The sequence below is a fragment of the Mesoplodon bidens genome (genome assembly GCF_964165515.1).
Source record: "Mesoplodon bidens genome assembly, chromosome: 2".
Taxonomy (NCBI): domain Eukaryota; kingdom Metazoa; phylum Chordata; class Mammalia; order Artiodactyla; family Ziphiidae; genus Mesoplodon; species Mesoplodon bidens.
Window position 1 is genome coordinate 158,311,624 of NC_138177.1, and position 14,284 is coordinate 158,325,907.

General features: G+C 42.7%; 1 protein-coding gene across 1 annotated transcript in view; it reads left to right on the top strand.

Moving 5' to 3' along the window:
• Positions 1-8,652, top strand: part of PSMB2 (proteasome 20S subunit beta 2) — a 33,550-nt gene extending 24,898 nt beyond the window's left edge. Inside the window, exons 4-6 of the mRNA XM_081223706.1 lie at positions 4,055-4,217; positions 5,727-5,776; positions 8,418-8,652. Of these exons, the coding sequence (XP_081079832.1) occupies positions 4,055-4,217; positions 5,727-5,776; positions 8,418-8,525 (321 nt within the window). The 3' untranslated portion in view covers positions 8,526-8,652. The remainder of the gene's footprint in view (positions 1-4,054; positions 4,218-5,726; positions 5,777-8,417) is intronic.
• Positions 8,653-14,284: the final 5,632 nt, after the last annotated feature.

The window sequence follows — 14,284 nt, forward strand, 5'->3', positions numbered from 1 at the left end:
CGCTGAGCCTGCGCGTCCGGAGCCTGTGCTCCGCGACGGGAGAGGCCTCAACAGTGAGAGGCCCGCGTACCGCAAAAAACAAACAAACAAAAGAAAACATATATAATGCCTTCTGGTATCATTATTATTCACTCAGCAAATATTTACTGAACATATACTATATGCTTATACATCACTGAACCAGCCAGACACAATCCTGCCTTCATGGAGTTTATAATCAGTATAAATATTTGAATAGGTGGATTGTGTCTTACACATGCTATGTGTTTCCCTAAACACAGCACAGTCACACATGTATATGCTGTTAAGAGTTTCACAAAATCGAATGGCTTGGAATTTGTCTTATTCCAGGAAAACACTGTTGCATCAAGAATATGAGGAAATGTAACAGTCAAGAAACCCATCACTATGGCTTTGTCACTTTGAATGTCATGATTATTAGAGGAGTAAGAGAGTGGCAGTATACGAGACTTCATTTGAAATTAAAAGAAAAAAAATAGTGTGAGCCAGAGATCTTTGATGGAGCATTATCAAAAGAATTTCAGAAACTGCAAGTTGTTGAACAGATGTATTGGTTTAATTAGTCTAAATAACACCATTTATTTATGCTTAAGCATCTCACACATGCAAAAGTTGGTGATTCAAAGTCACATAATAATTTATGAGTTATCTTCTATACCACGTGTTATAGCTTCTGAATACCAGCTTTGATGTGTGTGTGTGTCAGATGCTTAAGCATAAATAAATGATATTATATAGACCAGTTAAGCAATACAGTTTGCTTCTGAAATTCCGTTGACATCTTCATGTAAAAAATTTTTTGGTGGTGGCTTTTAAAGATCATATTAATTGGGTTTTTTTTGTTTTTTTTTTTAAAGCGAATTCTCAGATCCTACCCCAGCTCCACTGACTTAGGAATTCTGGGGCGGGACATGGCACTATGTGTTTTAAATTTATTTATTTATCTATTTATTTAGGGCTGTGTTGGGTCTTCGTTTCTGTGCGAGGACTTTCTCTAGTTGTGGCAAGCGGGGGCCACTCTTCATCGCGGTGCGCGGGCCTCTCACCATCGCGGCCTCTCTTGTTGCGGAGCACAGGCTCCAGACGCGCAGGCTCAGTAGTTGTGGCTCACGGGCCTACTTGCTCCGCGGCATGTGGGATCTTCCCAGACCAGGGCTCGAACTTGTGTCCCCTGCATTGGCAGGCAGATTCTCAACCACTGCGCCACCAGGGAAGCCCCATATTAATTGTTTTAAATACAGTTTAAGTGTGGGCAAGAGCCTCACTGGAGACAGAGCATATGTAGGTTCTGCTAGTTAGGTCTCTAGTTATCTGGGTGGATCCTTAATATACCATTGCAACTTGATAAAATTGTTTTGGTTAGCCGTAAAAGGAGTATTCTCCAGTGAATGGAGAAGAGTAGAGTTATCCTCTTAGCAAAAAGATGAACTTACTTTGTGATAGGTAAGAATCTATATTATTAAACCTCTTGGGGAAGGAAACCAGTTAGAATCTCCTTGCTATATATTTTTCTCTCTGTTTTGCTATTCGAATTTTAACTATAAGAACGCTACAGTATTCTTTGTCTGCATGGTTTTGCATTAGTGTTCTCACAGTTTAAAAATATATTATATATTTTTTATTTTTAGGTAATTTAGACAGTTTTGTTGTTGTTTAAAGTGGTAAGCTGTCAAAAGGAGACTGGGGTATAGCTAATATACTAAGAATTCAGGTAGCATTTTTTTCTTCCGGGGTTAAGTGTCTTGCCTAAGGTCAGACTTACTAAGAATGTAGTCATAGAATGTGGCAGAGAATTCCAGAGCCTGGCAAAGTGTAGCACACTACTTACTGGGAAATGTGATAGGCAGATTATTTTCTCTAAAGACTTGACTATTGCTGGTCAATTCTTAACTCCTGAGACTATTCACCATCTTATCCCCAAGTCAGAAACTTGTTTGCAGGTTAGGGCTACTCTGTAGTCTAAGGGAAATATTACTTAGCACAGCTGGCTTGGAATTCCAAGTAAGTATATGATATTTTCATGTGATCTTCTAACATGAGTTAGAATGTTTCTTCAGGCTGCCAAGTGCCCCTGTTAATCAGTGTTCAAAGAATACAAAGCATCACTTTTAAGACTATTAGCTGTTATTACTTTATGCCCCATAATAGGATGCATAAATGTATTTGATTTCATTTAATGTACATTTAATCGAATATATAAGTTTAGGGATGGGCATATAACCATGGGCAAGGCCTGCTCACTAGCCACTGTGGCAAATGCAAGAGGGAAAACAGACTTTGCAGAGAAAAAGGAAGTCATTTTACATGGGAGTCTCACCGCTGATGCCTGGGAGCATAGACAGGCCATGGTAAATGGCCCACCTGGTATAGAAAAAGAATCATCCATTTGGAGATGAAAAGCAAGGTAGACTTAGTTAAGGTTCTCTGTAGAAACTTGCATTTTTAGACTTGCAGGTAATACAAAGAAAGAATACCTATAAATAGGTTATTATAAGTACTGTTTATTTATCTCACTGATAAAAATTACTTCTTAGTTATCTTAGCAGAGCCTTATTATATTAGAAAAATATTAGCATTTCACCTAAATCTACAGTTCTTCTAGAGTTACCACATTTCTTTGTATTTATGAACTTCCATTATTACTGTCTGCATTAAAATTTTAGTGATTTGGAAATTCCCTGGCGGTCCAGTGGTTAGGACTTCAAGCTTTCATCACCTGGGACGTGGGTTCGATCGCTGGTCAGGGAACTAAGATCCTGCAAGCTGTGTGACACAGCCAAAAAAAAAGTTTAGTGATTTGACTTAAATATGTGAGACTTTCTACCCTTCCCTACTGCAAGACTTGTTTCTTTTTTCTTTTTTTATCTTTTCTTTTTTTATAGTTGATATACAATATTACGTTAGTTCTAGGTATACAGCAAAATGATTCAGTTTTATATATACTTTTTTTTCAGATTATTTTCCATTATAGGTTATTACAAGATTTTGAATATAGTTCCCTATGCTATACAGTAAATCCTTGTTGCTTATCTATTTTATGTGTAGTAGTTTGTTAATCCTGTACTCCTAATATATACCCCCACTTCCTTTCCCCTTTGGTAACCGTAAGTTTATTTTCTATGTCTGTGAGTTAGTTTCTGTTTTGTATATAGATTCACTTGTATTATTTTTTAAATTCCACATATAAGTGATATCATATAATATTTATCTTTCTCTGACTTACTTCACTAAGTATTATCTAGGTCCACCCATGTTGCTGCAAATGGCAATAATTCAATCTTTTTTATGGCTGAGTAATAGTCCATTGTATATATGTACCACATCTTCTTAAGCCAGTCGTCTGTTGATGGGTACTTGGGTTGTTTCCATGACTTGACTATTGTAAATAGTGCTGCTATGAACATTGGGGTGCGTGTATTGAATTAGAGTTTTGTCTTTTCTGGACATGTACCCGGTGTGGAATAGCTGGATCATATGGTAGCCCTGTTTTTAGTTTTTAAAGGAACTTCCATATTGTTTTCCATAGTGGCTGCACCAGTTTACATTCCCACCAACAGTATTGGAGGATTCCCTTTCCTTCCGGTTTACCATTTGAGATTTTGGTCCAGTTGTCCAGACTGAGCCTTCTTATTTTGGATGAAGTGGTTGGAGCTGTAGCTTTCTTTAGCCTGTGGCCTGACACTCTCAGAATTGTGTGTTGGTTTCACCTATTAGGAACAATGCAAGAACACCCGTGCTTTGCCTTTGAAATGCTTTTGTAACAGGTTTTGATCCATGGGCTTTAAGAAGCAGCTTTTTCACATACCTTAAAGTGCTCCAAATGCTCTTCTGTTCAGGGAAAACAAGCTGACCTCACTTTACCTCTGACCACACTCTGGGTCCTTTAGATTTGTCTAAATCTTTACTTTCATCATGATTTACTCAGCTGCTGCTATTTTCTTATTTATCAAGAGTTGGAACGTTCCTATTTCCATGAGGAGAGGTGTTGGTGTTATTGCTTTGACCATCACTTTGCAGTGTCTTTCCTTTGCAGACCCCGTATCATGTCAACCTCCTCCTGGCTGGCTATGATGAGCATGATGGTCCAGCGCTCTACTACATGGACTACCTGGCAGCCTTGGCAAAAGCCCCTTTTGCAGCCCATGGCTATGGTGCCTTCCTGACTCTCAGTATCCTGGACCGGTATTACACACCAAGTAAGTTTCAGCTCTCTAAGTGTAGGGAGCAGTAGCAGAGCCCTGTCCTCAGCTGTTTCCTGGTTTTGTGCACAACCCCCTGGAGTTGAGTGGCCAGGGCTTGAAAAGACGATGGATCCTAAGAAGCACATGCAGGTGCCCTCTGGAAGCTTTCTCCTGTAGGTCATTAGGGTTATGGAAAAGCTGATTGAACTCCCTCTTCTGCCAGATAAAATGAGGTATTGCATATGCCCAGAGCTGGGTTTTGTTTTGTTTTAAAGGAGAGTTGGAGTAAAACTATAACTCTTCAGTTACAAAAGTTCAGTTTTTTCACTCATTTTGCCCTAGTTAGGTGCTCATTAGCTTCTCAGGTGTAAAGAATGAGCAAGTAAACCAAGTGGTTTGTATGTTTGTTTTGAGCTTGTGGTGATGAACAGGTCTCCAGCATGACAACTGAGCGTTTCTTTTCTTAAATATCAAAGCTTTCTAAGGCCATAGCCTGAGCTGTTCCCTTGGTTCTTATCACCTAATGGCTACCCCCTCCTACAAGAAAAAGCTGGCTCTCTACTTGTCCATGAACCATCAGCTTGGCAAACCTCCAGACACTGGGATGCTTTTGTGTTAAGTTCTCTTTTCTGACCCCAATCCTAACCTCAACTTCAGCCACTGTGAGTAATAGGCAGTTTGGATTCTCAGCTTTTACAAGCTATAGATGTAGCACAGATAACCAGTTTTCTCCTTACATTCCATTCATCCCTGTCAGTATAGTAAGAATCTGGCTTGTTCATTCCTTTTTTGGTGCTGCCCTCTCAGCCATGCCAGAGCTCCAGGCCACATCCTAAAAAGAATTAGCCTGGCCTCCTAGTGACTGTTTCTTGATTTGGCATCTGTCAGTAATACAGCTGATTTGCCCACCAAAATAACCACCACCCACCCCTGAAGCCTAACTGCATAATATGTCATCCCAGTTTGCCATGCCTGTGGACAGTTCCTTTGGCTCCTATTTTATGAGAGACTCAGCCCCATCCTATGAATTCTCTTTCCATTGTTAAACTGAGGCCCAGCTGGCAAAGTGAGGCTAAAAACTGGCCCTGTCCTCCCTTTCCCTGATTTGCAGCTGGCTAGGGCAGATGGAGCTGATTTAAGCCCTGGTCTAAAGGGGGGCTGGGGGCGTTGGGAGTTGGGGGATGGGCTATAAAGAGGAGGCAGGCCGCTGGACTTCTCTAGAGGCAAGCCCTGGCCATGGGAGGCAGAATTCCGTCATGCTCTCCCTTCTCTGTAGCAAATCAATTTGCAATGGCTTGTGGCTGCCTGAGCATTGGGTGTGGGGCACCCTCAACTGCATATGGAATAAGTTTGTTGAAAGCCAGAAGGCTAGGCTTTTTTTTTTTTTTTTTTTTGCCTTTTCTGTTGTGTGGCATTTGTGTGGCATGCTGACCTGAAAAAGTTTGAAACTTAGTCAAAAGTTGCAGCAGAGAGTTGGACTTAATGTCAGCACCTTGAGTGCCTGGCCTCTGTGTTCTCTTTCAGCTATCTCACGTGAGAAGGCAGTGGAGCTTCTTAGGAAATGTCTGGAGGAGGTGAGTAGCTCCCATGGGATCCTGAAAGGAATGTTTTGTCTCTCTGTTTGCCAATATTGTTCCCGTTCCTCACTTGCATTTTTTCTGATCCCTGTCAGAAGGTATAATAAATATCCACTAACCAGATGTGAAGTTGCTACCAGGGGTAGAGTTTGGTATATAACAAGCTTATTTTTTCGCTCATGGGTCACCTTCTCATCAATGTCAATTTTATAATTTAATTAATTTTCTTTTTGGTTCATCCAGACTAGTGGTTCTCAAATTTTAGCATGTATAAGAATCAGCGGGGGGACTTCCCTGGTGGCGCAGTGGTTGAGAATCTGCCTGCCAATGCAGGGGACACAGGTTCGAGCCCTGGTCTGGGAAGATCCCACATGCCGCGGAGCAACTGGGCCTGTGAGCCACAACTACTGAGCCTGTGCGTCTGGAGCCTGTGCTCCGCAACAAGAGAGGCCGTGATAGTGGGAGGCCCGCGCACCGCGATGAAGAGTGGCCCCCGCTTGCCGCAGCTAGAGAAAGCCCTCGCACAGAAACGAAGACCCAATACACGCTAAAAAAAAAAAAAAAAAAAAATCAGGGGGGAGCTTGTTTCTTAAAAAAGGCAGATTCATGCCTTCCACCCCGCTCCCCACCCAATTCTGATTCAGTGGTCCTGGTGTAGATCTTGAGAATATTTTAACCAACAGTCCCAAATGATTTTCCTGCAGGTGGTAACTGGGGCCATACTTTAAGAACTATTGTGCTAGATTTTATACCTGCTCTATTTTTGTGCTACCTGGAGTTGTCATAAAGTCTGCTCCCTTGGGGGCTTCCCGGGTGGTGCAGTGGTTAAGAATCCGCCTGCCAACTCAGGGGACACAGGTTCGATCCCTGGTCTGGGAAGATCCCACATGCTGTGGAGCAACTAAGTCCGTGTGCCACAACTACTGAGCCTGCACTGTAGAGCCCGCGAACCACAACTGCTGAGCCCGTGTGCCACAACTACTGAAGTCCTTGTGCCTAGAGCCCCTGCTCCTCAACGAAGAGTAGCCCCCACTCGCCGCAACTAGAGAAAGCCTGCATACAGCAACGAAGACCAAATGCAGCCAAAAAAAAAAAAAAAGTCTGTTCCCTTAACAGTACATAAGTTTGGGAGGGAAAGCCTCTGCTGGGAATTCAGGAGGCCATAGAAGGTAACTAAGAGGCTTTGGGCAGTAGGGGAGAGTAGCCCTTAGTTTATGACGCCAGGAACACAGGCCCTGCCCATTCCAATACTACTCCTAGGAGTCTAAGGCTCTGGGGTATGAATGGAAGATGAGGAGGAAAAGAAAGCAGCTCCTGTAGGCTTTTTAATTCTTTTATTACTGTTCTTGTAGCCTAAGGATGAACTTGAATTCGTGGTCTAGTGAGAAGACAGTAGGAGGTTGAGAGCAGGTGGTAGCATTGGACAGTAATGTCAGTTTGCCTCTTACACAAGCCTGTCATTTTCAGTCCATAGTGCCCCTTTTTCCTCTTGTTTGTAAATCCCCTTTCCAAAGCAGAAGCTGAGAATAAACTCATGTGCTTTTCTTATTAACCATTCAGCCAAGAGGCTGTATTAGTCCAGCAGCCCCAAGTGTTGCAAGGGGCTGCCAGGAAGAAACCACTGGAATATCGAATGCTTTGAGACTTTATTCCCCAAGGATCCTAAATATGATTATTTTATAAACCCACATTTCCTTATTGTCACCTTTTCTTGATCTTGGAGCTGGTTTCTGGACACAGGAGTCATCAGCCAGAGAGGAGTATAGAAATGGAAATGGTTGTTGCTGTCCAGTCCTCATCTGTAAAGGAGATGGGAAACATCAAGAGAGAGAGGGCCTAGGCCTGGAGAGGTGTACATTTCCAGGATATGCCCCTAAGGGAGCACGTGGAGCTTTGTGCCTTCTATCTAGAGATTAAGGGAGGTGTCCAGGAAGAGTCGCCCACAGAAGCAAAGATTTCCTCCAGCTGTGTTTCTGAGTAATCTCCAGCCAGGTTAACGGGGCCGTCTGGTTTTATGCACATAGACCACAGCTCCTTTGGAATAGCCTCTCGAGCAGAGAGTCTCATGAAAAGCCCAGAGGTGTTTCTTTAATGACAGGTTAGCTTGTATTGGAGGAGACAGAAGCAGGAGTTGTTCCAAGAGTAGTTCTGAGACCATCCTTCCCACCACCCCCCAGCTATACACACAAACACATACACATCTGGTCCTTATAATGTGGGCGGGTGACTGGAGCAAACTGTTGGGACCTAAGAGTACATGGCTTTGGTCCAAAGCTTATTCCTAGGGCAGTCGCTCCTTGGTTGGCTTGTTACCTTGAGACACTTTAAAAGAGAAGTCTGTGTTTACCAGGCTAATTGGTGGCAAATTGTGAGGAATAGAGCATTAGATTGTCTCATTCTTCATCAGCTGACTGACCAGAGTCAAGCCCTCAGCTCTTGCTCACTACCTTCCAGTCAGCCTCCACCTGCGTTTGGGCTTTCCTCAGTGTCCTAGTACCAACTGCCTCCAATAGGATACCAGCGGCACAAAAGCAGAGATTATTATCTGCTTATATGCCCAGTGCCTAGAACAGAGCCTGGACCACAGTTAGTTCTCAATAAAAATTTGTTGACTGATTTCCTTCATGTTTCTCTGCAGCTCCAGAAACGCTTCATTCTGAATCTGCCAGCCTTCAGTGTTCGAGTCATTGACAGGAATGGCATCCACGACCTGGACAACATTTCCTTCCCTAAACAGGGCTCCTAACGTCATGCCCTCCCTCCTACTTGCCAGGGAACTTTTTTTGATGGGCTCCTTTATTTTTTTCTACTCTTTTGACGTGTGCTCTCCATAGATGGTTATTTCAGAATAAAGCTGACTATGGATAAATTGAGTGCTCTGGGTTGAGTCTCAGTTTACCTAACATCACCTCAGGAAGGAAGTGGAGGGAGGATTACCTGCATTGGACTTTTTGCCAGGACTGTCTTTCCTCCTGCCCCTTTCCCTTCATTAATGCTCTGATTGCCCTTTAGCAGCTGACAGCTTGCTTGCTAATGTTTCATTCCCTCTAAAGCAGTGGTTCTTTATTGCCCCTAAGCTTAAACATTTTTAACTTAATTAATTTGAATAGGTAATACATGAACCTATAGATTGATATATATACACTAATATGTATAAAATAAGTAACTAATAAAAACCAGGTGGATAGCACAGAGAACTCTATTTCACTTTGCTGTACAGTAGAAACTAACACAACATTGTAAAACAACTGTACCCCCCCAAAAAAAAGAAACATAAAGAGTAAAACTGTAAAACATCTAGAAGAGCCCCCCACCCCAAAAAAATAATTGTTATTGGGCCATTAAAAAAAATGAAAACAGTACAAAAACACACAGTAAAAATGTTTCTCCCATCCCTATAATTTAATCACCTTCTTCCTTTCCCAGAGGAAACTTCAGCTACTAATTTCTTATCTAACCTTTAAGAGATACGCTGTTCTTGTATAAAATATGTGCATGCACATGTCCCTTTTAAAAAATATTTTTAAATGTTCTGCATATTTTTTTTCATTTAACACTGTGTTGGAGATTGTTTTTCTATCAGTACCTAAATAGCTACCTTATTGTTGTTGCATAATATTCCATGAAATTGGTGTACTACTGTAGGTGGTTAACCAGGTATCTGTTTTACTTCCTAACCTAGCTTTTTGGAAATGAGTAATGTAGATGTTCTTTGATTGGTGCCACTAAGACAGTGGTTCTTAACCAGATGTATGTATGAGTCACCTGGGGAGTTTTCTTTTTTAGTCTACATGATTAGGCTGCATTCACTCCTGGATTCTAACAAACAGGTTTGGGGCCTAGACTAGGAATATTTTTTTAAAGCTTCTAATCTTAGGTGATGATAGAGAACCACCAGATTGAAGCTTTTTTGGAGCAGTGGTCCTCAAACTTTAGCATGCATCCCAGCTTCCTTACAAACACAGCTTGCTGGGTCCTACTCCTGTAGTTTAGGGTGTGGCCTGAGATTTTACATTTCTAATATTTGCGATTGATGCTGATGCTGCTGGTCTGGGAACCATACTGTGAGCACCATTTGGTCTTAAACTAAGGTAAGCCCTACTTTATTCCATTCTGTGCTGCTCTTAATACCACATACAATAGGTTTTTGGTTTATCTGAGGTGAAATATATCATCTCTCTAAGATACTCCGTATAGATCAGCACATTTGTATTAACAGTATTGGATTAATATCAAATTGAATGTCATACACTTTTTAATACACCAATGGTAAATGCTTTATACCATAAGAAGCAAGCTAATCATTGAATAAATGGGCAAAAGGGATGATTCACATGACCACAGCTGGTTCATCATCAAACACCACCATCAGTATGCATAGGTATGGGCTTTTGGCTAGATTCCTGAATCTCTTTCCAAGGCATCTATTTTAAAGCTCCACAGGTGATTCTTATGCTTGCCCCAGTTGAGTGCCCCTACTAAGGCATGAGCAGTCCTGCTTCATGGTTTTCCCATCTGTAGAATGGTCAAAATTGTATGAGGATTCCATGTGCAAATATAAAGCATTTGGAACAGGGCCTGGTATGTGGGAAGTGCTCAATAAGTACATAATTATTGATAAACTTGTTATTCTGCATCCAAGCCTCACCAGGAATGAAATTGTTCTCTGCCTTTGAATATAAGTGTCCCCAGGGCAGTCTCATAGGCAAGCCCACCAGCCCACCCTGACTTCCAGTCTGTTTTCTCCAATCCAGATCTCTTTTCTGAGCTCAAGATACACTTAATTCTAGGTATCTCACCCTCTAGTCATAGGGACATCAAACTCAGCATGTCTAAATCTAAGCCTTACCATCAGCCCCCAGCTCCCAAGTGCCCAAGCCAGAAACCTAGGCATCATTTATCTTTGATAAGCTTATTTTGGAATAAATTTGGTTTTGCAGAAAAGTTGCAAAGATAACACAGAGTTTCCTTATACCCCTCGCCTAGTTTCCCCTGACGTTAACATGTTACATTTGTAAAAACTAAGAAGCCAACATTGGTAGGCACATTAGTATTGATATTAACTAAACTCCAGCCTTTAGTCAGATTTCACTGATTTTTCCACTAATGTCCTTTTTCTGTTCTAGGATATGATCCAGGATACCATATTGCATTTAGCTGGGCATCATTTTTGATGCCTTCTTTATCTCCAACCTTCACATAGTCACCAAGTTCTGGCAGTTTTACTTCCTAAATCTTTTTTTATTATTATTATTTTTTGTTGGAGTATGCTTGCTTTACCTTCCTAAATCTTTTAATGAAAATTTCCATCTCCATTATCTCAATTCCCCAACCAGGGATTGAACCCACGCCATGGCAGTGAAAGCCTGGAATCCTAACCACCAGGCCACCAGGGAACTCCCTTTCTTGGATTTTTTTCCCCATTTATTTAGTTATTTATGGCTGCATTGGGTCTTTGTTGCTGCGCGCAAGCTTTCTCTAGTTGTGTCAAGCAGGGGCTACTCTTCATTGCGGTGTGCGGGCCTGTCATTGTGGTGGCTTCTCGTTGTGGAGCATGGGCTCTAGGCACACAGGCTCAGTAGTTGTGGCTTGCAGGCTCTAGAGTGCAGGCTCAGTAGTTGTGGTGCACGGGCTTAGTTGCTCCATGGCATGTGGGATCTTCCCGGACCAGGGCTCAAACCCGTGTCCCCTGCATTGGCAGGCGGATTCTTAACCACTGCGCCACAAGGGAAGTCCCTCTTGGACTATTTTAACAGCTTTTTTGCGGTACGCGGGCCTCTCACTGTTGTGGCCTTTCCCGCTGCGGAGCACAGGCTCCGGACACACAGGCTCAGCGGCCATGGCTCATGGGCCTACCTGCTCCACGGCATGTGGGACCTTCCCAGACCGGGGCAATCGGCAGGCAGACTCTCAACCACTGCGCCACCAGGGAAGCCCTCTCTCCTTTTAATCTCCTCCCTCTCCAGTATTTTCTCGGTACTCTAAAAATTGGATCATCCATTCCTCTCCTCACTTAAAACTTTGCTGATTGCTTATAGAATAAAGCCCACCTTCTTGGTTTGACATGCTAAACATTTCATAATCCTTTACCAACCCAACTCCCCAATTTCCTTTCCCTCTTCTGTACCTCATAAAGCCATGACCCAACTGAATTGATATGGCCTCAGCATACATTTTTTACTTCACGCCTGTATATATATATATATATGCCTACTGTAAGAAGGGTAAGCATTGCTTCCTGGAACTTTTCTTACAGGTATGTATATATGTATGATTGAGTCGTGATGTAGTGCACTCTGATATTTTCTAATCTGTTTTCTACCAGCTTTTGTTTTTTTTTAATGCCAGCTATGTCCTAAATCAATTTCTTCAAGTTTGAAAAACACTGGGAATGCACCCCGATGCTTTAACACTCCTGGCCAAACACTGCTCAGAATGGTCTCCCGATTGGTTCCCATCTGCTTTCAGGTGATTAATACACTGAAAACAATTTATTCCTTCCCAGGCTTGAGGTGAGAGGGGATAGGTTGGAGAAGAGAGCACCTGTTTTGCCTCAGGGTAGGGAAGCTTAGCTCTGACTAGTGAAGAGGTTCTGGAGGCCGACAAGGAACCCCTAAGAGATGGAAGAGGGTGCTGAAATAGTTTAAGTGCCATATGTCTTAACCTCATTTAATCCCCTCAACTTCCCATAGTCTAAAATAATTTTAGTAGTAGAATGTCTCTTGCAGGCCCGGGGCTTTTGTTAAAGCAGAACATACTTTCAGCCTTTCCTCCAATCCTCCTTTCATACGTGTGGGCTGAGGCAGGGAAACTTCTTGGGAGAAATCACATCTTTGGACCTTTCCCCTGGGAGATGACGCCCAGACCTTTCATTTCTGCAAAACACCTGACCATCTGTCTCTGGCAGCACACCTACAAAGAACTGGGGGAAGAGAATTCCAGGCAAAGAGAATGGTAAGTGCAGTGGCCCTGAGGCATAAAAGTGGTAATTTGAGGAACAGAAAGGAAACCAGTGTGGCTAGAGCAAAGTGAGTGATGAAGAGAATAGTTTAAGATATGGCTGAAGAAGTAGGCAAAGTTTTGATTGTTGCAGGGCTTTAGTATGAAGGCGTACCAGTGAAAACAGAGGGACCAGTTGGAAGACTATTCTAATAGTCTCGAGGACTAGGGTGGTAGCAGAGGAGATAGAAAAGGATGTGGACTTTCTAATGGATTGGGTGTAGGGAAAGAATCAAATATGACTCCCTAATTTCTGGCTTGAGCAACTGAGTCAAGAAGGTGGCGAGGTCAAGATTTGAGTACTTGAGTCAAGTACTCCATTTTGGACATAAATAGAAGAGAGAACTTCAGAGAAGAGCAAGTGGTCAGCCATGTCAAATGCGGCTAAGTTCAGAAAAAGGGCCTTTGGGTTTGACATGTGGCCATTGATGACCTTGCTGAGTGGATTTCCATAGGCTGGTAGGGATAGAAGACAGATTAAAGTGGTTGAGGAGTGAATTGGGGGTGGGTGAGGAAGTGGAGGTAGGGGTGTAGCAATCTTTTAAAAACTCCAACTGCAAAAGAAGTAAATGGGGAAAGGATTTATGTTTTGTAAGGTAAGAGATCATAGAATATGTGTCCTTTGGGGAACGATCTAGTATAGATGATTCAGTAGCGAGGGAGAGAATAAAGGTGCGGGAAAGAAAAGTGGCCTCAAGAATGAAATCCTCAAGGAGACAAAAGAGCTGGATTTGAATGAGCCAGATAGACACACATAATCATCATCAGCATTCATATTGACACACATACAGACCCACCACCAACGGTCATGTTAACACATCACATAGACCTAATAGCTGGACTGACACATTCACACACAGGCCCAGTAAGTCACAATAATACACATACAGCCCCCCCAGGATTCACTACACACACACACACACACAAATAGTAGCCACACTGACAAGCCAGATAGACCCACCATCTGTACCCCCTCCCAGGGGTGCCCACGGCCCCTTCCGAGGTTTCCCCCTTATAGTCCCCCTCCCACTCCACCCCCCACCCCCAATTCCCAGGCCCTGCCTCTCCCCTGTGACCTTGCCCTCTTGGGAGGCAAATCCAGGCCTGGGCTGAAGAAGGACAGGGAGAGCTTCATATCCAATGAAAAGGTTTTATTAAGAGAATGAGAAAGCAATCTGAGAGTTGGGGAGGTACATTGACTGCAGGGTCAAGAGAAACAACAGCAAATACAAAATCCCAGCAACAACCTCGGGGTCCCTGACATCTTTGTTTCCTCCCGGCCCTTTGCGAGCAGAAACACCCTCTCCATCCTGGTCCAGCTGGACATCTTGGTGCATAAGCAGAAGACATTGAAACGAGTCCTCAACTCATTGGGATAAATAAGTTGCACTAAACATTTTTAAACTTTAAATTTAATTACAACATAAATAAATAGGACAGACAGCAACAGGACTTAAGTGCAGCCTGGATTCAAGTTATCCAATTTGTGTTTATCTTCTCTGTTCT